At 44.4% G+C, this 26,164-nt stretch overlaps 2 protein-coding genes across 4 annotated transcripts in view; one reads left to right on the top strand and one right to left on the bottom strand.

Moving 5' to 3' along the window:
• The first annotated feature begins 4,406 nt into the window (after positions 1 to 4,406).
• Positions 4,407 to 7,671, top strand: ckmb (creatine kinase, muscle b). The gene is made up of 9 exons (XM_011482235.4): positions 4,407 to 4,545; positions 5,489 to 5,601; positions 5,688 to 5,784; positions 5,863 to 6,017; positions 6,095 to 6,227; positions 6,303 to 6,474; positions 6,735 to 6,858; positions 6,927 to 7,116; positions 7,191 to 7,671. Exons 2-9 carry the CDS (start codon positions 5,509 to 5,511, stop codon positions 7,367 to 7,369), a joined length of 1,143 nt encoding a protein of 380 aa, XP_011480537.1. The 5' UTR covers positions 4,407 to 4,545; positions 5,489 to 5,508; the 3' UTR covers positions 7,370 to 7,671.
• A 71-nt stretch (positions 7,672 to 7,742) lies between these two features.
• Positions 7,743 to 26,164, bottom strand: part of mark4b (MAP/microtubule affinity-regulating kinase 4b) — a 61,853-nt gene continuing 43,431 nt past the window's right edge. The window contains exons 12-18 of one of the 3 annotated variants that reach the window (XM_023961590.2): positions 25,534 to 25,717; positions 25,228 to 25,448; positions 24,835 to 24,932; positions 18,526 to 18,804; positions 16,895 to 16,977; positions 13,640 to 13,684; positions 7,743 to 10,515 (exon numbers count right to left, since the gene is read on the bottom strand). In XM_023961590.2, coding sequence (XP_023817358.1) covers positions 10,451 to 10,515; positions 13,640 to 13,684; positions 16,895 to 16,977; positions 18,526 to 18,804; positions 24,835 to 24,932; positions 25,228 to 25,448; positions 25,534 to 25,717 — 975 coding nt within the window. In that variant the 3' untranslated portion in view covers positions 7,743 to 10,450. The remainder of the gene's footprint in view (positions 10,516 to 13,639; positions 13,685 to 16,894; positions 16,978 to 18,525; positions 18,805 to 24,834; positions 24,933 to 25,227; positions 25,449 to 25,533; positions 25,718 to 26,164) is intronic. The other 2 variants (XM_023961591.2, XM_023961589.2) reach the window with 2 other exon arrangements.

Here is a 26,164-nt window from a genome sequence, read left to right as displayed (position 1 = left end):
GGAAAGATTTCATGTAATCCATGGACACCAGTGAAGATCACAAATCACTGAAGAAAAAAGGTTCAGAGCACTGTCTAGTGGGTCTAGATGACCCAACTCCCAATGTTAAAGTGCCTAGGATAGCACAAGGGCTAGACCCACTATACAGTGCGCTGAACCTTTTTTTCTTCAATGATTTGTGATCTTCACTGGTGTCCATGGCTTACATGAAATCCTCTCCACCTCTATCCACCTTTTTCGTGGTAGGGATAACAGGTCAATGTAAGGGTGGGGTCATAGGATAGCACAAGGGTTAAACCAGGATCACTCCAGGTTCAGTTCTAGTAGCTTCAATCTGAGTGTCCACCCAGATGTCCTGCAAATGCTGCAGTCTATTTGCAGGTTCCTCCAGCTGCTCACATAACTTTTGCTGCCCGGGGTCAGGGCATGTGCGTCCCAAACTGTTCACAGAGGACAGATTTAGAGAATCTCCAGAAATGAGAAGCTGGTCTGCAAGAAGTGAAACGTGAGATCAGGAGATAAATCAAGTCAAGAAAGAAACATCCAGTTTGTCTGAAGTTATGCTTATGGAGACGAAGGATGACCGATAATTTAGGAAAAAGCGAAACGTTGGAGGATGCTAACAGGCCTCGAGCTGCCTGTTGTTTCTGGCAGCCGCCGTGTGAACCTGTTAATGCATGTAACCCTCAGCTCCTGCCCCTGCTATCAAATATCAGACAGAACGCCAACTAAAACTGAGTGCAACACTTCAGCCTAGAAATGTTTTTTGCAGATCAAAGCTCATTAAAAATGTTCTACAAGAATAAAAAAAAAAAAAACGTTTGCAAAGTCAGCTTAGACGGCTAAAGTTTTCTCCTCCTAACAGAAACATTCATTTAATGACACCGCCGCTCTGTTTTAGGAGGAATTCTTCACCGTCAGAGAACCCTTAGAGTGAGGATTCACGTTTTTCTGGTTTACGTAAGAGTTCCCGAGTGTCTGTTTCCACCAGCCGACAGTCCAGGTCTGTTTGGGAGGGGTTGTTGTAGGTGTGTGTGAGTCCTGGGGGGGTGAGATAGAGTGACGGTCTAAACTGGGATACTGGACCTTGGCCACGTTGGCATATGAGCTACAGAAGAAAGTGGTCTGAATAGGCGGGAGATGAACATTTCAGTGAGCCTCATGAGGTCAACGGTAGGGGACGTAGAAGGCAAATAAATAATGCCTCGTTGGGTTAATATTGTTTATTTATGTGCTGCTCTGTCATTGGTAGAGCAGAAGTTGGAAAGCATCCATAAACAAACTTTAATATTTTCTGAGCTCTAATATGAGCTTTTTCCCAATCTTTTTTATCGACAGATACACTCAGAGGGAGATGTGCCTGCAGGACATCTTCCTGCCACCCGGCCTTCACCGTAATGTTTATTATTTTGAGGCGTCATGTGGTCCTGATGGACATTTCTGGATTCATTTACACGAGCCTGTGTTCCCAGCCTCATGAAGCGACGTGCTCAAAGACTTATTTGGAAAGTCATGCGTGTGGATGGTCAGGCCGGCAGCTGTGAAACTGGAGTCCAAGTGTTGAATTAGAGCAGAGAAGAAGAGAACCGGCTCTCACAAACTCAACACTTCAAGAGAAAAACGGGAGAACTTTAACAAATGTATGTTAATGAAAAAAGGGAATAAATAGAAAGAAGACATTTAGTGCAACCAACTGAATCTTAAAGGACACAAGGTTTAATTCTATACATTAGGTATCTAGTATGGGGTGTAACGATTAATTGATTTTTTTTCCCTACGATCCAACCAGATTGATCTGTCTGAGGAAAGTTATTAATCAAATAAATTTACCTATACCATTGTGAAATCCTTTCAAAATGAAAAAAAGGGAAAATATCAAGTTAAGATAATACCATTTGGATTGAGGTATGGTAGGTTTATTTGACTATGACATAAAAATAAGTACATCACAGCGGGAAACACACAAGTGATGCAACAAAACTGATCAGTCCATCAATTCAGTCCAATGTGTGGAAACACTTTGAATTTAGCAAAGAAATGTGACCATACAGTGTGCTAGAATGTTCTAATAATATTCCCTTTGGATTATTTGGATGTGGAAAAACAACTGTGGGCTGAACTTAAGGAAATGAAAATGTGAATGGATTTGAGATTCATTCTTGTTTACTTGTTTGTACACATATAAATTTACAGCATACTTAATTTATCAGCAACCTCAAATTATGATATGAATTAAATTTTTCTTAAATCAATCGTTACACTCCTAGTATCTAGTATATAAAGCAGAATGTCATCAGCGTAAAGTTTGATCCGGAAATGCATATGTATGCTATTTGTGTAAACTAAGCAATGAAAGTAAGGAAATTTAGATTTAGTATATTTGTTCTTTGTTGACCGAAATACTTCTTAAATAATAATTTATTTTAATATCGATGGCTCTTAGGAATATAAGTAAAGATTGATTTGTGTAAAAGAAAGATGTGCAGAATCCAATCAGTCTATAATTGTTGGCGGTCCGGTTCTGGAGTGCTAACATCTTTGGGATGAGCTCCAACTGTGAAAGTTAAACCCTGAAACGTCGATGCTGATGGTGCTTAAGGGTCATACCATGGCAAAGCATTGCTCTAGGTCAGAGGTGGGCACTGAGGGCCGCATTCCTGCATGTTTTCCAGCATACCCTGCTCTGGCATGTTCTAATTGGCTGGACACACCTGAACCAGGTAATCAGTCATGAGTAGGGCAAGATTATTGGCTGGACACACCTGAACCAGGTAATCAGCCATGAGTAGGGAAAGGCTATCTTGAAATCATGCAGACACACCGGCCCTCGAGGCCTGGAATTGCCCACCCCTGCTCTAGGTGGACAACAAAGGTGGAGAAAGGCTAGAGAAACCATCTGGAATGATGAGAATTCCACCTCCATGAATTGAAATGAGAAAACCCTGTTGTAATTGACGAGAGGAAGTTCTTAATGAGGGCATTATCATGAGTGGCATGTAGAGTGACTTAACACAAGCTGGAGGTGAAGGAAAATGTCCTAATTGAAATGTTGCCAAAGCTTCAACGTTGAGAAGGAGACGTTGAGACATGTGCACTGATGAACTTAACCCTTGTGCTATCTTATATGACCCGACCCTTACTTTGACGTGTTCTCCCTACCATGACAAAGGTGGATGAAGGTGGAAAGATTTCATGTAATCCATGGACACCAGTGAAGATCACAAATCATTGAAAAAAAAGGTTCAGAGCACTGTCTAGTGGGTCTAGATGACCCATCTCCCAACGTTAAAGTGCCTAGGATGGCACAAGGGTTAAAGGCAACATTATTGCAAACTGAAAAGGAAAACATGGAGAAACATCTCTGTCCGATACTGAATTTCACTCTCAAAGATAACAACTCTTCGGGTCACAAAGCAGATTTACCAAAGACTGCATCCACTGGGAGTGAAGTCAATAGAAAGACCAGGAGACTGATGCTCATTCTGCAAGTGTATGTCCTCTAAATGTGGTACTGTTATGGATCATAAACAAATACTTTGATTTATTGAAGTTTGAAAGTAAATATTTCATTTTTTCTTCTAAAATCTGCAAGATCTTTTGAGACATTTTATGAGAATCCAGTGTGTTGATCAAAAGAGTTGGATGATTATGTGGAGCAAACATCTGAGAGGGAATGATGCTGGTCTCAGTCAAGCTTTTTTTTGGGATCACCTGGAATTTATGCAGCTGTTTGGGTCACATGATGTGTGACTCGTGAGGTTTAATTCCATCAGGTGTGTGTAGTAATGACAACACCAACTTAACCCTTGTGCTATCCTAGGCACTTTAACATTGGGAGTTGGGTCATCTAGACCCACTAGACAGTGCTCTGAACCTTTTTTCTTCAATGATTTGTGAACCTCACTGGTGTCCATGGATTACATGAAATCTTTCCACCTTTATCCACCTTTGTCATGATAGGGAGAACACGTCAATGTAAGGGGGGGGGTCATCTAAGAGAGCACAAGGGTTAACCCTTGCTTAACGTCTCTGAAACCTATGGAGGTCAAAGACACACTGGAAATTGTTTTGGAGTTAATTCCTGGCAAAGCACCATCTTCATTATGAAGTGATTCTTGAGAGGAGCTGCACGCTTAGCGAGCTTAATCGGAAAGACGCTTGATGAAGAACGATGCTAAGAAAGACTGGATTTGACAGACAGACAGGTGAACATGACAAAGAAAACGAGCGCTCCTCCACAGAGTTCCTGCCTGCAGCTTTTATCAAGCACCTGCTGGCAGGAACACGCTGAAAGGTTGGACCAGCCGGCAGCAGCTGTCGCCTCGTCTCTCTTCAAGAGTTTTGTGACGTTTGCTGTTGCCATTTGGAAACACAGAACCCCTCCGTGACCAATCACAGCAGGGGATCCCGTGCACAGCAAACCAATGGGCACACAGACCCTGGTATAAATGCTTAAGTGCATCAGTGTCAAAGCTGGGCGACCCCTACATTTGGTGGACAGGATCTGATCCCAGGATCTGTTACCTCTTTCTTTCTCCTAAGCAGGTAAAAGAAGCAACTCCGGCTTCAGTTAACCTTCTTATAACGTCATAAAAAATGTTTTAGTTTAATCAACACTAAATTGAACAATTTAAACCCTCCAAAAAAGAGAAAAAAGAAAAAATCAGGTTGAGTTTGTTTGGTAAAATCGATGATGATTTTTTTCAGTTTTGTTCTGAATCGTTCCTGAACAATGACGATAAAAATCTGCTCCATCAACGTCATGGCTCCTCCTTTATAAGGTGTGCAGTTAAGGGTGGTGTCACTTGAGCAGGCTGTCAGCTGCTGAGGCCTGCAGAATAGTTCAGCCGGGCTGGATTTAGCCGTGGAACTTGTGCAGCCATCTCGAAGGCATGCACACTTTGACCTTTGGGTGTACCACGTTTCGACCCAACCGAGCTCTGCTTAAGGGAAAGAGACACAGAGTCAGACCAGAACAAATCTGGAGTTCTGAATTCCAACTCAACAACCCAATTCAATCCATTTAAAACCTGAATGCAAAACCAAGGTTTTAGATCATTTTAATCCAAGTAATTACAGTGATTAAAGAGTGATATTTATTATAGATTGTAGAAGTGACCAAAACATTAATGGGAACATTTTGGGTGTAATGCTTCAGAATGATTGGATAACTTTAGGTTGCAAAACTCATAGTAAAGAAAGATTTTCCTAATTTGAATAAAACACAAAACCAATAAAGTTATGACTGAATGAACTCCAAGTTCATCTTAGTCAACTTCTGGAATGACTGGAAAAAAAACTCAGTGTTTTCATTTGAAATAATCCGTTGTGATTATTTTTTATAAGCAATATTTTTAAAGACATTTGTGAATCAACATGAAATGGATTTGCAAAATAGGTTGATAAAGGAAAGCGATGTCATCAGGACGAACTTTAGTAACTCATTGATGCACGTTTAGAACCCTTCTCGGTCTCCTGTTCTTCTCAGACGGTCTACAAGCAGCAGCCATGACGAAGAACTGCCACAACGACTACAAAATGAAGTTCTCAGTGGATGAGGAGTACCCCGATCTCTCCCAGCACAACAACCACATGGCCAAGGTACAAAACCGGCACCAACTTTGACCCTTTTTACTGAAAACATCACACACCTGAGACAGTTTCACAAAGGGGTGTTCCTTCTGTAGGTGCTGACCAAGGAGATCTACGGCAAGCTGAGGGGAAAATCCACCCCCAGTGGTTTCACACTGGACGATGTGATCCAGACTGGTGTTGACAACCCTGGTAAAGAGCAGTGAATCGTCAGCATACAGACAAACACAGGAAACACCCCTAGACTGACTGATTATTGTCATCCAACAGGTCATCCCTTCATCATGACTGTGGGCTGTGTTGCTGGTGATGAGGAGTCCTATGAGGTCTTCAAGGACCTGCTGGACCCAATCATCTCCGACCGTCATGGTGGATACAAGCCCACAGACAAGCACAAGACCGACCTGAACTTCGAGAACCTGAAGGTGCCAAATCCAGAACCAGTTTGGTACAATGATTTTAAAGTCGAGGTCTTCATGAGGGTTTTTCTGCCATGACTCAGGGTGGTGATGACCTGGACCCCAACTACGTGCTGTCCAGCCGTGTACGTACAGGCCGCAGCATCAAGGGATTCACCCTGCCCCCCCACAACAGCCGTGGGGAGCGCAGAGGCATTGAGAAGCTGTCCATTGAGGGTGAGCATCTCATTTAAATATCTGCCCCAGAGAAGAAAGGGAGATCGTATTTAAAAAATGTTTGTTCCCTCTCAGCCCTGTCAAGCCTGGATGGAGAGTTCAAGGGGAAGTACTACCCCCTCAATGGCATGACTGATGCCGAGCAGGAGCAGCTCATTGCTGACCACTTCCTGTTTGACAAGCCCGTGTCTCCCCTGCTGACCTGCTCCGGCATGGCCCGTGACTGGCCCGACGGCAGAGGCATCTGGTGAGAAACCCAGCCCAGTCCGTCATGGTTTTAGATATATAATGGTTGCCATGGAAACCTGCTGGTGTACAGAGGGCTGTAGGGGGACACCGTCTGCAATGGGTCAGCAGTGAGCGTTTGCGTATTTGTGCAAAAACAAATCAAACAAGCGAACAGCTCCTCTAAAAAAACACTATCCAGCTTGTTTTTGTTTTACACTTGTAGATCCACAGCTGTGCAGATCCAAGGTTTGGTGCAACAATAATTCTTTTGTTCTCCAGGCACAACGACAACAAGACCTTCCTGGTGTGGGTGAACGAGGAGGATCACCTGCGCGTCATCTCCATGCAGAAGGGGGGCAACATGAAGGAGGTCTTCAGACGCTTCTGCGTTGGTCTGCAGAAGGTAAGCACGGCCCGTCTCTGTGAGCCGGCGCGTCGGAGCCAGCAGCTCACATAGATGCATCTGCTCAGATTGAGGAGATCTTCAAGAAGCACAACCACGGCTTCATGTGGAACGAGCATCTGGGCTACATCCTGACCTGCCCCTCCAACCTGGGAACTGGCCTGCGTGGTGGCGTGCACGTCAAGCTGCCCAAGCTCAGCACACACCCCAAGTTTGAGGAGATCCTGACCAGGCTGCGCCTGCAGAAGCGCGGCACAGGTACGACAGTCCGCGCATGAGGAAATCCCCGAGGATGATGGAGCAGTGATACGTACTCCGCCTTTCTCTCCTAGGTGGCGTGGACACCGCCTCTGTGGGTGGAGTCTTTGACATCTCCAATGCTGACCGTCTGGGCTCCTCTGAGGTGGACCAGGTGCAGCTGGTGGTCGACGGTGTCAAGCTGATGGTGGAGATGGAGAAGAAGCTGGAAAAGGGAGAGTCCATCGACGGCATGATCCCCGCCCAGAAGTAGTGGACAACTGAGTGACTTGTCTGTTGTTTTTTTTTTATTTTATAAAGAAATGAACATGTAGCCTTGTTGTAAACTTCTTACTGGTTTTGGCTTCTTTCGGTCCAAAGACACTCCACCTTTCTTCCCTTTCTAACCTCTAACTTTCCAACTTTCCTCTGATCTCCTTAAATCATCTCCTCTGTAACATCCTGGGATCAATCGGTGCACAGTCCGGTCGTGGCTATGGAAACGCACCGAAGAAAGAAAACACTTTCCGTTGTAAAACGCAACTGGACTATTAAACAAAGCCCCATGTAACACCATGACTGTTTTCCTTTTTTTCTTTTCATCAAACGTTTATTTTGAAACTTTTTTCACAAAAAAAACTCTGCAGGAGATTTGAAAGTCTTTATTTCTGGTCATCGTTTCCAAGGAGACATGCAGGATTGCAGCTCGATCGTTCCTGTTATTTCAGCCCAAACAGAAGGTCTCATTGATTAACAGTGACAGCTTCAAAGACACGACACCATAGAACTGCAGCTTTACGGTCTGGCTCCAGACAGACAGAGCAGCCTCAGGGACGGGGGGTGGGGGTCTCAGTTTACACACAAAATAATTGCATAACTATTCCTAAATCACAGCTTCACATTTTCAGACAGTGGTGAACATCTGGAGGTCTTCCATGGACAACCTGCAGAAGACATCTTTGTTTTGGATCAGGGTTGTGTGTGGTTGGAGTCCGTGTGTTTTAAGAAAAAATCCCCTCTGAAACGGAAGGAGTGGCCAGTGGTCATCGACCTGGTCAACAGTTATTGAAAAGGTCAACATTCCTCAACCTGGTCAGTATTCATCTACCTGTTCTACAGTCATCAACCTCGTCACGATCATTAACCTGGTCACCAGTCATCTACCTAATCAACAGCCATCAATCAGGTCACTAGTCATTAATGTGTCAACAGTCATCGACTTAATTAACAGTCATCAACCTGGTCAACAGATATTAACTTGGTCAACAGGAGGAAACTGGGGGGGTTATCTATTAAAAAGAGAATCTTTGTGAAAAGATTTTTCTTTGTGATCACAGCTGGTTTCACCAAGAAGCTGCTTCAGCCAAGCAAAGAAGGCATTTAGAGTGGTCAATATTTTAAAAAAAAAATTCAAATTACAAACACATAAAAAAGTGCTGAGCTATTATTTTTGAAAAGAACGTTATCAAAATAAAAAGAGAAACCCACACAAGGAGCCCTATTATCAGGTCAACTGGGGATTCTTGGCTTGGTGGATGTGTTGCACCAGAAGTGCTGCAAGCGAGCACGATGGCTTCCTGTGGTGATGGAGAAGAACTACTGTTGCAAATCACCAAAACAATCCTTAAAGCATGGAGTGGCTGCCGCCTCCAGCGCCCCCTGCAGGCCGCATGCAGTGCAAACCACGGTTAAAACCAGTTTGGCATCATATTCTCAATACAAAAATGTTTGCAGTCCCGTTTTGATTCAGAATGGCAGCCTCTGTGAAGGTCCTGTGTCCATAACAACCACTACATTTTTTCCCCTCATCTTTGAGGGGTTTTCATCGGCACTACTGTCTCATCTCCGCTGCTTTTCTCACCTGCGTTGTTAGTATAAAAAAACAACAACACAGACTTCTGGATGGATTTAGGGTGGAACCGTTTTTAAATGTTTGTGGTTTCGTGCCTTTCAAAACAAAAGTTAGAAGGTCTTTACTTCAGCCTAAGGGCTCCATCTCTGCATGGAAACATTCTAAGCGATGCAAACATTACGAGAAATATGACTTTTCAAGCCGAGTCAATGATTTGTGGGTAAATTTGTTATTTTGGATTTTTTTTAACCTAAAGTTTGGAGGTTACCGTGGTGATAATTTACAATTTTTTTTAATAAGATCTTAGCTGGGGGCAGATTTTAGAGAAATATCTTTTTACAACAAGTAGATCTGGAGAAAAGTTCATGTAACTTGAAAACAATGGCCTTCATGAAGATGATGGGTATAAAGTAGGCAGTTTGTTTTAGCCAATATTAAAATGGTGAATTTAGAAAACAGGCGCACAAGACAGCCTTTCTGCGGCTTCATACCTATTTGATAGAACATGTGGGAGTTGAGCAGCTAACAGCAAGGACCTCCACCTTGGCGTCACGTTCAACCCCTTCCAGTCAGCTGACATCATGTCTCGGAGAAGATGTGGACCAGCTCTGAGGTTCTCTGCAGCTCTTCCGGTCTGTGAGCGGCTCACCTTCCAGCTACCGACACATTGGATGGCTTCCAAGTACCAGATTCTCCGTTTTTACAAATTTGGCTTGATGCTCCTTCTGAGTCCGGCACTAAGTTGCCTGCATTTCTGCATGTCTCCCTCTAGTGGCCGGATGTGGCATCTGCACCAACAGTCGCGAAAGTCCGTTCATTTTAAAAGCACTAAAGAAACCAAACGTAAACACAAAAAATAAAAACCTTAAATAGCAGCTTTAAAAAAAAGGAATGATGACTAACGTAAAGTACAACAGGGAAAACAACGAGTCGCTCCTCATCGTTCTAAGGACAGCGGTCCGGCTCTGTGGGCTCCTTTCAGGAGGGGGTGGCAAGTGCAAAGCGGGGGTCACAGGTCACCTTAGGTCATCTCGGCAGCATGTCTGCGTGTGCGCTTCGGTTTGTCGGGCAGTGACCGGAGGATTAAGAGGCAGGAGGTGTTTTTTGGTGGAGGTGAGGCATCGATAGCCATATCAGGAGAGGTGGAGCACAGGGAAGGAGAAGAGGGAGCACTTCCTGCTCTTCCTTCACCTCTTTCCTGTCTGCTGTCTGTCTACCCCACCCCCGGCTGCCCTCAGAGCTCCAGCTCCTTGGACACTTTGGTGGCGATGTCCCTAAAGGCTAACGGTGCCCCCCACAGGCGCCTGAACCTCACGCCGCTGCAGTGGCCCTGGCCGCCGGGCAGCTGGCAGACCTCGGCCTCGAAGGCCACGCGGGCGCCGGCCGCTCCGTGCGTGCAGGACAGGAGGAAAGGCCCGGCCAGGTGGACCTGGCAGCCGCAGCCCTGCGCCGCCTCGCGCAACGCCAGCACCACCTCGGCCGGGTCGCGGACGCTCCGCACCCTCACATCCCAGCCGCATCGGGGGGTCCGGGGCTCGGCCGCTTTCTGATGCCCAGGTAGATGGCGACTGCACAGAGCGAGAGGAGATGGGCGGAGCAAAGAGAAAGGTCGAGGTGGAGAGTTTGTAAAGAAGAGGATGTTTAGAAGAGGAGAAAAGAAAAAACGATTAGTATCACACAAAAAAAATCATCGAACAGACGTTAACCCCCCCCCAAAAAATACCAATCTGAGTTTTTATTTTGTTTTTAATCACGTTTAGTAAAGAAAACAACATATGCTTACCAAAACATTGTCTTTTACAAATCACTTCTTCTACAAGATGAACTAACACGCCACGCAGACACAAACCCTGCAGGTGGAGTCACTGATCTACTGTCATCTACCACAGGAGCTAACGGGGCTTCACCTGCTGCTTTTAACCTGACACTGAAGTGGAGCGGCCGCGGCTGAGAGGGAGCAAACACAACCTTCAGAACCACACACTCAACCCCGACCCACAACACAAACGCAAACGCGCGTCAGCCCACCGACTGTACCCGAGAACCGCAGTGAGCGAGTGTGACGTCACCCACTCCCACATACGGACGCCGCCACGTTGGGGCCAGACGACGTCAGTGAGCGGTGTTCGGTCTGAGCTAGTCTGAGTCGTTGTTGCTATGGCAACCACTCTCGCCAATCAGGAGTGAGCTTGTTGGAGGGCCACACCCCTATCACTTAAATGGGGGGCTACACATCTGTCACACGTTTTGAACGTTCAATGCAAGACCGACAACTTTTTTTTAAGGCATCTAATTGGTCGGTCTATACATGTAAAAATTTGCTCTACAGAAAAAATCTAATTTTAAAAAAAGGGAATTATCAAGAACATTAAAAAAAAAGGTAGCAGAGCAAGAATATTTATTCTGACAAATATGTTGTAGCTCATATTTGACTGAACTTTTGTTGTTTCTGACACAAAAAGATTGTGTTGAATCCGCCTCCAACTTGGTCAAAGAGAAGAACGGAGGACAAGGACAAAGATGTGACTTTTCTTTTAGCAGAAATTAAGATGTTGAGCAGATGGAGATGCAGGAACAGGGATGATGTTGGTAAAAGGATGCTGAGGTTGGAGCTACCAGGAAAGAGGAAGACCAAAATCTTAGGTTGTGTCTGAATTCCTTCTCTACTCACTACATAGTCCACTCTATAGTGCGTTCTTCATTTTGTAGTGCTGTCCAAATCTACAATTCCAAAATTCAGTGCCCTAGAAATTACCCAGAAGTCTCTGCGAAAAACCAATGTGCATTGATGCTCACTAGATCAGCAAATATAGACCACAATGCATTGCGTCGGAACAATTTTTGCCAATAAAATGTATTTAAATGTATTTTTTTAATAAACCATCAACGTTTTAATCTTCAGGAGGCAGTAGACGCATAGATAATCGTCGCAAAATGCTCATTATTATTAGATTTTGACTTTGTGAAATCGATGATGTCATATCCGCTGTTTAATAAAAAAAAGTAGAGAGCACGGTGTTGAATTGCTGTTAAAATTCAGAGCACTACATAGTAGCACTATATAGGTTTTAGTGGTTAGGGGTTTGGGTGGGAATTCGGACACTCTGAATCGTAGCGGCAGAGATAAACTCTGAGAAAGAGACAGGAGGTAGAGATGAAGTGGTTGAGGTTCTCTGAGCAGAATGATCAGGAATGAATCCATCAGAGGAACAGATCGTGGTGGATGTTCTGGAGATAAATGCAGAGAGGCAGATGGAGATGCAGGAACAGGGATGATGTTGGTAAAAGGATGCTGAGGCTGGAGCTACCAGGAAAGAGGAAGACCAAAGAGGAGGTTAATGGATGTGGAAAAGGAGGGCATGAGGGTGGTTGGTGTGAATGAAGAGGATGAAGAGGAGAGGATTAGATGGAGGCAGATGATTCTCACAAGGAAGGGAAGAAGAAAGACTGTGTGGAAAAACAACAGTGGGCTGAACTTTAGGAAACTAAAATGTGAATGGATTTGACATTCTTTCTTGTTTACTTGGACACATATTTCATTTACACTTGATTACCATATTTTCACGACCATAAGCCGCTTAAAAGTCTAGGAAACTCTGAAAATGCAAATAGGCACGCTTATGAAGCACAGTTTAAACTGCAAGCTATCAGCTACACGGAGGAACATGGGAATCGAACAGCTGCCAGAGGATTCAAGTTGAATGAATCTATGGTTCGCAAGTGGAGGAAGCTGGAAAACGAACTCTGACAAGACGAGAAGACGCAGCTGAGTTTCCGCGGAAACAAGGCGACTGGAGCGATGGATTAACCATGAGGACAGCTGGGAGAAGCGTCTCTACAGTCACCATTCGACTGGAGGCGGTAACGCTTGCAGAGGACATGAAAAGTGAACATTTTCATGGAGGTCTGTCTTGGTGCTTTCGTTTTATGAAACGAGACGGACTCTGACGATGACGAAAGGGAACCTGGCGTGTTTGATAGAAATGTAGCCCATGTTCATTTCAGATACAGAAGAAGAGGACTTTGATGGATTTCAGGATGCTGATTGATGACTGAAAAAAGGAAAAAAAAAAATGACAACCAACTCAGTTTTGCTCCCGCTGCCGTTTCTAAACACACACTAGCATGCATGTTTTACCGGTATGTGTTAACGTGGCCGCACTTTAAAACCCGGTGCGCCTTTTGCATGTGTCCAATACGGCAAAATCCCTATAACCCGGTGTGCCCTATGGTCGTGAAAATACGGTATCTTTCAAGAAATCCAAGGAATCTGGAAAACTTCAGCTTCACTGTTCAGTAGCAGGTATTTATCTCTGAGTCACACTGGTTGAAGTTTGGCTAAAGATGAACTGGATCCATTTTATTTATCACTTTACAGATTTAGTTTGACCTTTTTAAAGAGGTTTGGTTGGACCATGGGTAAAAAGGAGAACTTGAATGTTATTTTCTAATAAAGTTTGACATAAAAACTGTAAATGAAATGACTTCAATAGTTTTTATTTCAATATATAATGACTGAACTTCCTCTTTAGAGGCTTTATTGTCATTTTGCTAGTCAGCTGTTGCGAAACCCTTTGGATGCTGTAAACACAGAAATTCATCAGCAATTAACTCTAAATCACAAAAAAATAAGAAAAGTAAAAATAAATCAAATTTTAAAATATGTTGAGCTTATTCAGAAGAAGAACTCACCTTGTGACCGGAGATCTGCTGATTCTCTCAGGTTCGTCTGTGACCCTCAAGAGGAAAACAAACACATCTGTAAGTATTCAATCCCATCTAAAATCCTCCCTCCTTCCTGTCTGGGTAGCCAACCAGAGGCCTGCGCTCACTACACTGAGTGGAGGTGGAGCAACAAAACACCATGAAGATCACCACAAAGTTAGGGAGGAGGAGAAAGAAGATGATTTACACAGACGGCGCGTGATACGGTGGAGGCCTGACATGACGCAGACACATGTGTTGTTTAATTCTTATTTTATTCAAATTATGCCCCATATGGTTTCAATTTATTTCAAAGAATGAATATATTAAATATTTGCTTTCAAACATTTTTGCTTTTAAAAAAATGTTTTTGCGTTTGCAACACAAATGTTTTCGCATGCGTTGTGTCTCATCTCGCTTTTTTCCTATCTTTGATTTTGCTCACATGTTTCAGTTTAACGTGACAAAGCCGCCATCAAACAGCTGCTGATTGGTCTAGATTCTAACCAAACACATTTTAAGAGCAAAAGGAAAAAAAATTAAAAGCAAAAAAAAAATTTTAAAAGCAAATATTGAATATTTTCATTTGCAACGATGTTGGCATAAATATCACTTTATACAAACTTTATTATGAGCTGAATGTCTTTTCAGATGAATGCAGTTTTATAAGTGGCCACTAGAGGCTCCTGTTGCACAAACAAGATTATTGTTCAGCAACTAGAGTGAACATTCTCTCAAAATAAAAGGACTCTGACTCCACTTGCAGAGCAGAAACACAGCAGAACTCCTCTGGATTCATGAACATGCAGTCAGTCCAAAGAGCTGGCTTTCCTGCTTCCCAGCTGCTTCCGATGAGACGCAGAGGCGTTCCCAAATCAGCCCAGAGACGATAACTTCTTAACCACATCCCACTTATTTCGAAAGAATAACTCAAAGACACTCCCTGATGTTTTTTTTACAGTCTCATTCTGTTGGTTCTCATTCACAGCTTTGGCCGTAGAGTTTTCCTTACATCCTCATCCCTGCAGCTGCTGCATCGTTCAGCCAGACCATCCCAGGTCCCACAATTCCCTTTTCTTTAAGGCCTACTTCAATGAAAGTTGAGTTTTTTTTAAATGACATTTTAATCATTTCTTTAATCAATTTTAATGAAAATTAAGTTTAAAACTGCATTTCTAAGTATTTCTTTATTCAAATTATTAAAAGGTGGCGTTAGAAAAGGCTTGTAGCTGTGACATAGGATCTACAACAGCAAGACAAAAGCTCTGCTCTATTCTGATGCATCCACTTGTAGACAAACAGATCCATGTACGACTTTGTTTTCCACGTTTGAGCTGGAATCTGGCTTAAAATTATACAGTTGTACAGCTCTTATATTGCTCGACATTTTTGTTGCGCAGTAATGTTAGGCTGGGATGTGAGAGGCTGTAAGCTAGTGGGAGAGTGTTTAAACAAAAAAGCTCTCTCTACGCTAACAGCCCTGGCCACACTACTGCTGCTCTGCAGAAACAATGTCCTAGAAAAGGAACTTTTTTTTTTGTATTTTGGCTAAAAACGAGCGCTGGGAATGCTCTGAAAATAGATCAGAAGGCGACCGGAGTGGGTTAATCTGCAGAAGGAACGAGGAACAGAGGAACGCGAAACTGGAGGAAGGATTGCAGAGGAATAACAGGATAATCTTCATGTAACTTAACACTGAGCTGTTAAGGAGAAGCCCAAATCCTGGTTACATAAGTAATCCTGATTTAAAGCAGCGTGAGTCATTCAGGATGACATGCTTCTCGCAGACAGGCATTCGTTCCAGCGGAGCGCCTAAACAAACGCCGTGGCAACACGGGTTCAGGTTTGTTTACATTTTCATCCCGGGTGAGCGCCAGCTCTGATTCAGACAGTCCAGATCTCTGCAGTCAGGTTAGTATTGACAGCTCTGAAACCAGAACAAATATCACCGCTGATAGCTGTTGTCCGTGTTGTTCTGCTTTCCTGATTTTAAAACGTGGACAAACGGCCCCCCAAGAGTCAGCCCGTTGGTCCAACCCCCTGCCTAAAAGCCACAATAAGCAAATTATGAACAAACAAATTTTAGATTTAAAATCCCCCCCCAAAAAGCAGATTTAAAGAAGGACCCCACAGTTGTCACAACAAAATGATAAACTTTGATAAGATTTCTGAAATCGTGCCGTCATTACCTTTGTTTTTGGTGTAAAATCTGTTTTTTTTTCTCTTTCTTTCTCAGGAGTCAGTGGGAAATTGCTTTTGCAACCAGCCTCTAGTGGTCTTTTAAAGAACTGCAACATTCCCTTAATGGTGTCAACTCGACCTCAGAAGGCGGAGCTTGATTGAAACACTTTCATTAAACTCTAAAATATTGTTATTTTACTAAATACGGTTGATAAGAAAAGTATACACTCTTTATGATTTCTAAAATAGGAGCAAGTTTGTTGTTTTACCTTTAACAAATTAAATCAGAGGTAAAAAGTTGTTATTTCGCAAATAGAAGAATCCAACGTTTGTTTTTTCTCCAGTGAACTGATTTCTTCTCCAATAACTGATATTTCTCTCCTCTTTTTTGTGTCTAATACAAAAATGGAAAAAGTAGAATATCCTGCCTCTACAGAATTCTGACCGACTTCCACGTCTTCTAATGATATAAAAGTTAAGCCCCGCCCCCAACCCTCCCGTCAAAGAGGGACGGCCCCTCAGACGCACTGAAGGATGGAATGTGTCAACAGCGCAGAAACATATAGAGATGATCACATGACTGGACATCTGCAATACACACACAGACAGACACACACACACACAGACACACACAGACACACACACACACAGACAGCTGCTGATCAGAGTTTAGGACAAAAACAAACTAAGGCTTTGAGGAGAAGCTGCTGCACACAAGAGTTTATTTTGATGTTTATTTTGAAACTGACCTTCTCTAAACTTCAGGTTGAAAGGTCAGAAAAGATGAGAATCTCCTTAACTTGTTCATTTTTGACGGGAACCCTTCATCCACATAGATCATCGTCTTCAGAAACGGTAAAGAAAGGCGCTGATTCTCTTTCAGGTGACGTGTGAATCAGAATAAACTCTTCTGCAGAGCAGCTCTGCTTCAGGTAAAGGTTTAAACTCCAACCTGCGGCAGACAGCTGATGGATGGAGGGATGGGGGGGGGGGGTGACGGACAGACAGGCAGGCAGGCAGACAGGCAGATGCAGCCAGAAAACATGGGAAAGGAAGACTTACTAACTGTTTTTGTCCCCTGTGGGAGGGTGCAGCCCGACACGGACTTGTTTGAGCTCTGACGTTTAGAAGGGTCAAGAGTGACCCTAGGAGGAAAGAGGAAGAAGAGAGGGACGTGAAGAAGAGATGAGAGGAATGGAATAGGAAAAAAAATTGAGTCAGAGAGACATCGACCAAAAGGAAAAGAAAACAAACAGTAAAGCAAAGTGAAGGGAGAGATCAGAGTGAGGCAGGAAGAAGAGAACAAACGGAGGCAAAGGAGGACGAGCCGGTGAAAGAATCGGAGAAAAAACAAAACAGATGAAGCAACGAAAAGCAGCAAAGAAGAGAAGATCATCAAAGACAAACAGTGTGACCATCTGAGCAGCAGACCTGGGTCCAACAGCTGATCTGACAACGTTTCATGAGGATGACAGACTGCGTCTGACTTTTCTCTGTCGAGGCGAAGAACAGCACAGGAAATAACACAAATGTGTTCCTGCAACTGTGCGTTTCCCCAAAGACGTTCAGAGAAATCTTTAATATTTGGCTGCAGAAAACGCCACTCAGGCGGCGGTTTCCTCACCAGTTTAACTCCAACCATCTGAAACTTCTGTTCATCTTTAAAATGTTACATTTTTGAGGATAAATTTATTTCTTTTTTTTTTCAAATGACCCAAAATATTTCATGAATTTATAACCAAACCATCTCAAATCAGAATCTTAGAATGTTTTTTCTGATGAAAGTCATGTTTTTTCAGTTTTTGACACGCACACAGGAGGCCCACGCCACATTTTAAGGTCGTAGGCCGCTTCTTAATGTACATTTTTTTATTTCTATGACCCTGCTGCAGTCGACTGGTCATAGTGAACGCCTATACGGCACGGTGAGACGTGTGGAGGCGTGTCGTATGGATTTTTAATTTTTCTAACCCCCTCAAATCCGAGGAGCTCAATGCTGCTGCTCACGCGATAATTGCACACTTCTTGCGTGCAGCCTGACGTTCAGAAATGGGGAAAGTGGGTACGGCATCTTTAACTTCCAGTTTGCATTTTGCTGACGACTGGGATACGGCGTTTGGACACCGTATGACAACATCATCTGTACGTCAGAATTGTGTGTAACTTACATTATCCTTTAACCTATCAAACTATAAAAGCATAACGCAAAGTGCTGTGAACAACAATGGTAGGTTCTTGACGTCCCCTTGAGGTGGGCGTACGACCCTCAAGGGATCTACAGGAAGCACCTGCAGTCAACCCCTGTACAGGGTCATGGGGTCAGGGTCTGAGCGCCTGTTGAGCTTAAAGTAATAATAATTTGTGGTCAAACATGAGGAGAAGTTTGCACAGAAACAGCTAAAGGATTTTGTCTTTTGTACTTTTGTATTTTAGTTGCAGAATTCTAGAGTTTCATTCCGGTCTCAGAAAGACACCAAATCACTTGTGGTGGTGTTTGAGTTAAAAAACAGTTGGATAACTATTAGACCCAGGTCTGATCAGTGAAGCAGCTAACTCCAAACTGGTAAAGGCTGGTGGGTTAGTACTGGTTAAGGAGGAACGGTGAGAGGCAGCGCGGTTATGTTAAAGTTGCTGTGTGGCATCAGACATGAGGTGCTGTGTCTCGCCTCTCATTCTGCGGCTGCTCCTCTTACCTGCGGGTCAGCTTGGAGGTGAGCTTGCTCAGGAGGTTGGTGGTGGCCCGGGTTCTGCTGTGGGGCAGCGGGCTGGAGTCGTGGGACAGCGTGGGGGACGCCGGGGGCGCGTGGGAGGCGGGGCGGCGGTCTCTGATCTGCCCTCCGTGGAAGGTGCTCCTGACCGTGGATCCTCTGGTGAGGCGGGACGAAGGTGTGGAGGAGGAGGAGGAGACGCCGGAGGCGCCTGCGATGCTGTGGCTGGAGGGGGAGGCAGGGGGCAGGCGGTGGGACAGCGTGCTGCAGAGAGAGAGAGAGAGTAGGTCATTACAGTTTTGAGAATTATGTACAAAACATCTCCGTCATAAATAACATGTTTGTTGTTGGAAAAAAAAGAGGCAGAGCCACAATATCAAAGAGCACAAAGGATTTCATTTCTTTATTCCTTTATCTGATTTTCTTTTATAAAAATATTCTTTGTAATGTCTTTGCTTTGGACATTAGTGGATTTTTAATGAATTTAGTTGTATAATAGTGAAGAAAAGAATAATTTAGCTACTAAAATAAGCCAGAATTCTGTCCCTTTATAGCATTTCTGACAATTACTTTATTCAAACGGTTGTGAATACCAAGAAAAGATGCAGTTTGAATAAGCTAGTTCCAAAGAAGCTACAATGGGTGAGCTCCCTGCTCTGCTCCATTCTGATGCATCCTCTGTCAGACGAATAGATCCATGAACATCTTTGTTTTCCTTGTCTGAGCTGGAATCTGGATCATAACTGTACGGCTGGAAAGTTCTGATATTGCTCAACATTTTTGTTGGACCGCTAATGTTAGGTTGGGGTTGTAAGCGAGTGGGAGAGCGTGTAAACAGATGGATGATGGGGAAGGGGGCAGGCCTACTCTTCGCCAACAGTCCCACCCACAACTCAGAGTTTTTTTCCCCTATAAACTATGAGAAACTACAGAAACTAAACTACTGCAAAGTAAATGTAAAAACTCATCTTCGTACATTTCAAAAAACAGCTACGTTCACACTGCAGGGCTTAATGCTCAATTCCGATTTTTGAAAAAATTCGATTTTTTTTTTTGCAAGGCCGTTCACATTTCCAATTAAATGCTAACTTTTGTGATCTCCTGTGTGACCGTGAAATGACCCAGAAATGACCCGCATGCGCAGAAGAGTACTCAACGGGGAACTACATCCCTCGTTGTTTGTGGAAGTAGCTAACGTTAACAATGGATGTCAACAACAGTGTTGTCAACAGCGGAGCTCTTTTTGCATTATTACATTCATTTTCACAAAGGAGCCAGCACAATTACAATCTTCTCATTTTAAGAAGGCATTAGAGCCAGGATCCTCTGCACCCACTGTTGTGGAATGGGAATGTGTATGTGCTGGGGCCGTGCGCGTGTGTGTAAGAGAGAGGAGAGAGCGCATGCAGTGCAGGAGGGAGTGGGGGGCGCTGAAGAAAGTGTGTTGGGGGCGCGCATGTTGTGTGTTACGGAGGAAGGAGAACGGTAATAAAAGAAGGCTTCCCCCAGCAGAACTAATATTAACTCTTTAGTAACCCGCTCTGGAGAATCTGAGGGCCGAACGGGGAAGTGAACCACGAAGGAGGATCCGCCTTCGGCCCTGGAGAAGGTTTCCCCCGCGCTTCTGACCACGGTCGGAAAGGAAAAAAAAGTCATCGCGGGAAAGGTTCAACACCACGCTCAGCCATTTAGCTGGAAATTTCTTCAAAACCCGCCCGGTTGCGATAAGAGCCCTGGAGTTTGGCCTGAATAGAGCTGTCACCCCAAATATTAATCCAATCGGTGACCTCGCTTCCCTTCCAATGACTGGTCTCAGCAGCATCATCCGCCATGGTTGATGTTTATGTTCTCGTTCCAGCCTACTTCAACGCATAGCGTATCGATGACGTACGGGTCGGATAAATGTGGCCTGGCCATTCAGACGGTGGACGCATTTGAAAAGATCGGATCTGTGTCGTTCAGACCGTCTTGAAAAGATCAGATACAGGTCGCATAGGGGCAAAAAAATCGGAATTGGGTCGTTTCAGCCATAGAGCAGAAATGACATTTTTCAAACTGTTTATATTTTATGTACGTAAAAAAACAAACAAAAAAAACAACTTAAAGTTTCACACAGGTTTAAATCTAAGGTCGTAGACGTTTCACAGCAGAGAATCTCAGCGTGCGCACGGACACGGATAACTGCTGTGTGGAAACGTTCAGGGGCGTGTTTGGAGCAAACGAAGGGACAACACTTGAGATTTATCTTCTCTCTGCAGCTTCACACGCTCTGCAGTTCATCACAGGAGGTCAACATCAGGACGAAAACGTTCAGCAAAGTTCATCCGGTTCCGATATGCTAGCTGAAACTGAAACGTCGTTATCGCTCAGGAAGACGTGATGGATTCCTCTCCGACTACCTCCTCTTCGCTCGTCTCTCAACACGCCGTCACATGGACGCACACACTCGCCGCCCCAGCACTAACTGCGTGGCTGCCTGGGGGGCTGGAGGCTGCTTTTCATAACGCTCCAGATAACACCCCCGCACAGGGTTAAAGTGGGGCAGAACCATTAGAGGAGTTAAGCTAAAGAGCAGCCGCAGCACAGCAAAAATCGTTTTTCGCCGGCTGCTCGCCGGCTCGACCACAGGGGGGCGCGCCAGGAACAAATGCCTTAAAAACTTCAGCTTCTATTCTTCCATTTGCCTCCTAAATTTACGTTTCTTTAACCACCTTTTTTGGCCACGACCAGAACTCAGACGAAATGCTATTTCATGAATAAGGAGACCACCTAAATCACTTTGCCATGGCAGCCATGTATTTCTGTAGGCAAAGAAAACACCAAATAATGCTGCGCTGAGGTTTCTAATGTTGATTTTTTGAAAAAGAGCAGCCTGTTGACTTCCAGACTGAAGCACATTTAAAAAGGAAAGTCAGTGCACCAAGTAACCGCTAGAGCCTTGTTTCCACTGAGCGGTACGGCACCGTTGAGAGTGGTCTAGGCAGCGTTTTCACTCAAAGTTGGACCATCATGGTGCAAGCGGGGTGAAGCTAACAACAACAACAACAATGGAGCTCAACTACCAGCTCATTTTTTCCCGCTTGGCTTTTCGTCTACAAAGCATTTGATGTTGTTTAAGAGAAGACTGCTGGGCGACGAAGAGGAATGAAGACGTTCTGTTGGAGTTTTCTTTTCTCCTGATGACCTTCAGCCAATCAACGGGTTTAGCGCCGCCCTAACCGTTCCGTATGTCTATGCACCTACAACCAGCGGGGGCCCAAAAACGTTATGGTTCAGTCCACCATAATGGGTCCGTTTTAATATGGAAACACTCAAAATTCTGGACCGTACCATTCAGTGGAAACAAGGCTTAAGAATTTTGTGACAGTCCTCATCTCTAGGATCTAAGGATCTAAGTGTCCGACGTGTTTTCCAACAAACCCTGCTTTTTCTTTTTTATTTGTAAAACACACCTGACACCAGCCCCCCCAGGACAGCAGTTCAACTACCCCATTCTAGTCGTATCTGGAGCCTGACCGTTAGCTCAACCTGGTCAGGTGGCGTTACCCTGAAAAGTTGTAGCGATCGGTTTTCTTGTGGCAGCCTTAAAAAAATGTGATGGTCAGAAACGATCACAACTTGGACACTCATCATCAAAACAACAGAAAATGTTGGTCGCTGAACTTCCACAAGCTATTGAAAGTGATTGCATTAGTGTGTGGCAAGGACTGTCTTTGGTTTCTATGGAAACCTTAAACATTTCCTTAGACTTGGAGGCACAAAACCCTCCTGAACATATTCATCAGACATGAAAACGATCACGGGACATCTCAGTGGAAGCCTCAACTTTGATTAAAAACGATTCTTTCCGGCCATTTTTGTACCAAGAACAACACGATCTCGTTAAAGTGCATCATGTACGGCAACGGCCGCAGAGGCCGGAGGTCCAGACGGCCTGCTGGGATGTGACTTCAGCGGCATCAGCAGAGGTGAAGGCCTCTCCGTGCTGCTTGGAGCTTTAAAATCATCTTACGAGCCAACAAGGAGATCTCCGTAAGGAAGGAAAAGACAGAAACCAGAGCTGCCAGCGTGAAAAAAAAAATAAGAAAACAACCTCGGGGAAAGAGAAGGAGAGCCAGACGGGGAAGGTTCCTGCCACCTTCAGAGGCTTCAGCAGAGGAGCGTCTGTCATGACAGCAGCTCGCAGAAAGACCCACTCATGCACAGATGACGACCTTTATCCTACAACATGTGAGGCAAACACCAGGCTCTGCAAAAACACACCAGCTCTACCAGTCAGACCAGTCTCCATAAGCAGACCTAAGGTTTTCTGTTTGACGTAAATCTAATTCCAGATAGATTTAAATTCACATTTTTTTGTGTTGTCTCATATTTAAAGTTGAATCTGTTGTTGGTTTTTAATAAACAACCCATCATTTAGACTTGTAATAAACAAAAATCACATTCTTAGTGCAGAGATTAAGGAATTTGCTCCAGGCGGCGTGAACAGAGAAAGTCAGAGTGTTTTCATGACAGCCGTCCTTAGAACGGTTTTACGGTTGGAGTGGCAGCAGGTGGAGGGTTCTCCAGTCCTTCTCTTTCTTTCACACATCTTTATGAAGCTTTAAAGGCCTTTTAGCTTTAAAAGATCGCAAAAGGTCAATTTTACTTTCATTTTTTTAAATTCCTCTAATGCATTCTGGATGAAAGCTGCGCTTGACTCACCTGTGGGGTCAGTACTGAATAAAAAAAAAAAACAGAGTCAAAGCTGATCAGAACAATCTCGATAAGTGGTAAAATTTCAATGATTCTGCATTAAAATCAGCAAACAAAGCTAAAACCTACCACCTAAAGGCTACATAATGTGTTGCTTTGTTTAGAAGCTACAGGAAAAATCAAGTGAAGCATCATCTGAGGTTCCACTGACAGCAGATGAAAGGCTATGCAGATCGAAAACACGTTTATCTTTTTTGGTCGGGACACAGAGAATCCCAAAAGTGTCCCAGAAGCAAATGTTTTTCCAGGTGTAACGTCTTTCATCACAACGCTACAGATCCTGTTGAAGACAGCAGGGCTTCCCTCTTCGCTCAGGAAAGAGATCAGAACTGATGTTCGCAGGATTATCACTGTTACTGTGCTCAGCGTGGCCGAGTGTGATTTGACATCTCGATGCCAAAGAAAACAGAAAAGCACAAAATGGAAAGAGTGCACATTCTCCGACTCTTCTCTAGGCCTGCACAATAAACCGCAAATTATCACATTGCTATGTTAGATGTCTGCCTACTAGGTGGACGAGGGTCATTTAGGGGGACGGACGGACAGACAGACAGCTTTCTCATACTGGCACTTTTATAGTTTGTCCAAAGATGAGCTGTATACAGAGGAGTACAAAATGCGTTAAATACCGCCACCTTGACTCCTTCTGTGCACATACCAAACTTCCGAGAATTGAATTAAAGTTATTTTGACTTTTATTTGAATTAAACTGTTGCAGTGAAATGGAAATGATGTTTTTGGCTGTTTTGCTCATATCGTGCAGCCCTAGTGTTCACACTGGACAAGCAGGGAGGGGCTTCTTCCTCTTTTACTACAGTTTACTAATGCATGTCCGCCACCTATAGTTGGAAGAGGCTTGGTGCAAAATGTCAAAGTGGTGCAAATCTGGTGAATCTTCTCTTTCACAGTTGCAGCAGCCTGGTGCTGGAATGGTCGGTGTTGTGTTTGGATGATTTCCATGTATGTTTTGTGCACACTCGGTCGGGCTGATCACACCTGAGGGCAGCAGAGCTGGCGTGTTAACCAGGCTACGGAGGGAACTGTTCAAACCACCGCTCCCCAGCTTAAACGCCAGATCCCTCACTGATAAAATGGACGAACTGAGGCTGCAAAGCGCAAAAAACGACAAGGATGTTTGAGCTCTGCTCATCCTGGAGACCTGGCTGCAACACTCTGCTACCGAGCTAGCAGGCTACACACTGCAGCGTCATGACTGAACAAGTTAACAATGTGTCCAAACAAACAAGAATGAATGTCCAATCCATTCACATTTTAGTTTCCTAAAGTTCAGCCCACTGTTGTTTTTCCACATCCAAATAATCCAAAGGGAACATTATTAGAACATTCTAGCAGACTGGATGGTCACAATAAAATTTATCTCATTTTGAAACGATTTTTTAATGGCTTATATCGATTCTGCCTCAGGCTGAATCTATCCGGTTCGATCCTTAGAATAGAAATCAGTTCATCGATGAATCGATTAATTCCAACGCCCCTAGTTGTCAGTGAATAACGAAGGTAAAGATAGTGGCGACTCACCTGTTTTCTTTGCCGTTTTGCAGCGTTCTGTCTGTGTTGGACCGGTCCGTACACACATACGTGTTTCTTCGGGTCATGGCACTGGCAGGGATGTTATTCTGGGAATAAATGTGGATACATTTAATTTATTGCTCTGTCGATCTGCTGTATTGAGATAAGGTGGTGGGTGAACATGAAAAAAGCAAACTTAAGATTCTGATTTGATCAGATTAAATTTACTGTCTTTGATGATGAAGATCTGAATGTTAATCTCAGGTAAAATTGTCTGTAAGGTGTTAAATAATCCTTTCTTTATTGAACTCTCATGGAAGGAGTTAGTTCTTTTGTATGCTAACAGGTTTGTCATCGGCCTCCATGCGTCACAGTGATGGTCAGGGGCTCTTTCAGTCGTACCGTGGTTGGGATGGCCTCCTTGCGCCGGTCGGGGATTTCGGCCTTATTTGGGTTGTGTGCGGAGCTGACCATGGGACTGGAGGGCGTGGGGATGCTGCGGGAGCCCACGGTGGTGGTGCTCGGCTTACGTATGGACAGCCGCTCTTCTTTATGCGCCACCGCCTCGCTGGCGCCGCTGGGGCTTCGCTTGGGGAGCACTGACCCCGGAGCAGCAGGACCACCTGGCGGAGGAAGAAAAGTGGTGTTGAAACCTCCGGGATGGGTGTAAACGGTCTCTGTCAGGGTGGTCTCTGTGTCTGGACTCACAGAAGTCAGAGTGCCGTCTCTGGCGATGGTACGTTGAGGCGCTGCGCTGCGGCTTGTGCGCCGATGAGGCCGCACCGGAGGACGTGGAGGACGTGGAGTGCTTGCTTGTCCCGTTGGAAATGGTGCCGGGCCGGACCCGAGCCAGACTCAGGCTGCTGGCTGAGCGAGACTCTGAACCCTCCGCCTGACAGACAAATGCAAATGAAGAACATGAACCAAGAAAACACGACACAAATCTGTTGGAACCACATCATTGCCATGGCAACCGGGCAGACCAACTCAGCATCATGTGTCAGAGGTTGTAACCAGGACAGTTTCGCTGGCAGGAGGGGAGATCAGTGGATGCTGGTGGAGGCTAAATGGGAGCAGGGCTTTTTATCAACAAATATTTTTATCAACGCAGCTTGATTTCCTCTGAATACTATTAAATCTTTCACATCCATCCATCCATCCATAATCTTTCAGAATTCTGGAGGCAAGAGAACCACAACATTGCAGTTAAATGTTTATAATAAGGGGGTATATTACACTGGGCACTATATTCACTAAGGTCTAAATGAGGAGGCTGCATGGGAGGTTAGGACAAGCTGGACGTTGTGAGTGAACACAGCAGCTCTCCACGACACCCAGA

The sequence above is a fragment of the Oryzias latipes genome, chromosome 13 (genome assembly GCF_053564925.1).
Source record: "Oryzias latipes strain Hd-rR chromosome 13, Olatipes_Hd-rR_3.1".
Lineage (NCBI taxonomy): Eukaryota > Metazoa > Chordata > Actinopteri > Beloniformes > Adrianichthyidae > Oryzias > Oryzias latipes.
The sequence above is the reverse complement of the archived record's forward strand: the minus strand, read 5'-3'. Positions and strand labels throughout refer to the sequence as shown.

Bases quoted from the DNA above. Each gene is read 5' to 3' on its own strand.
- ckmb (XM_011482235.4), top strand. From the start codon at position 5,509: ATGACGAAGAACTGCCACAACGACTACAAAATGAAGTTCTCAGTGGAT. The intron at 5,602-5,687 runs GTACAAAACCGG...TTCCTTCTGTAG, and splicing joins ACAACAACCACATGGCCAAG to GTGCTGACCAAGGAGATCTA. The intron at 6,475-6,734 runs GTGAGAAACCCA...TTTGTTCTCCAG, and splicing joins CCCGACGGCAGAGGCATCTG to GCACAACGACAACAAGACCT.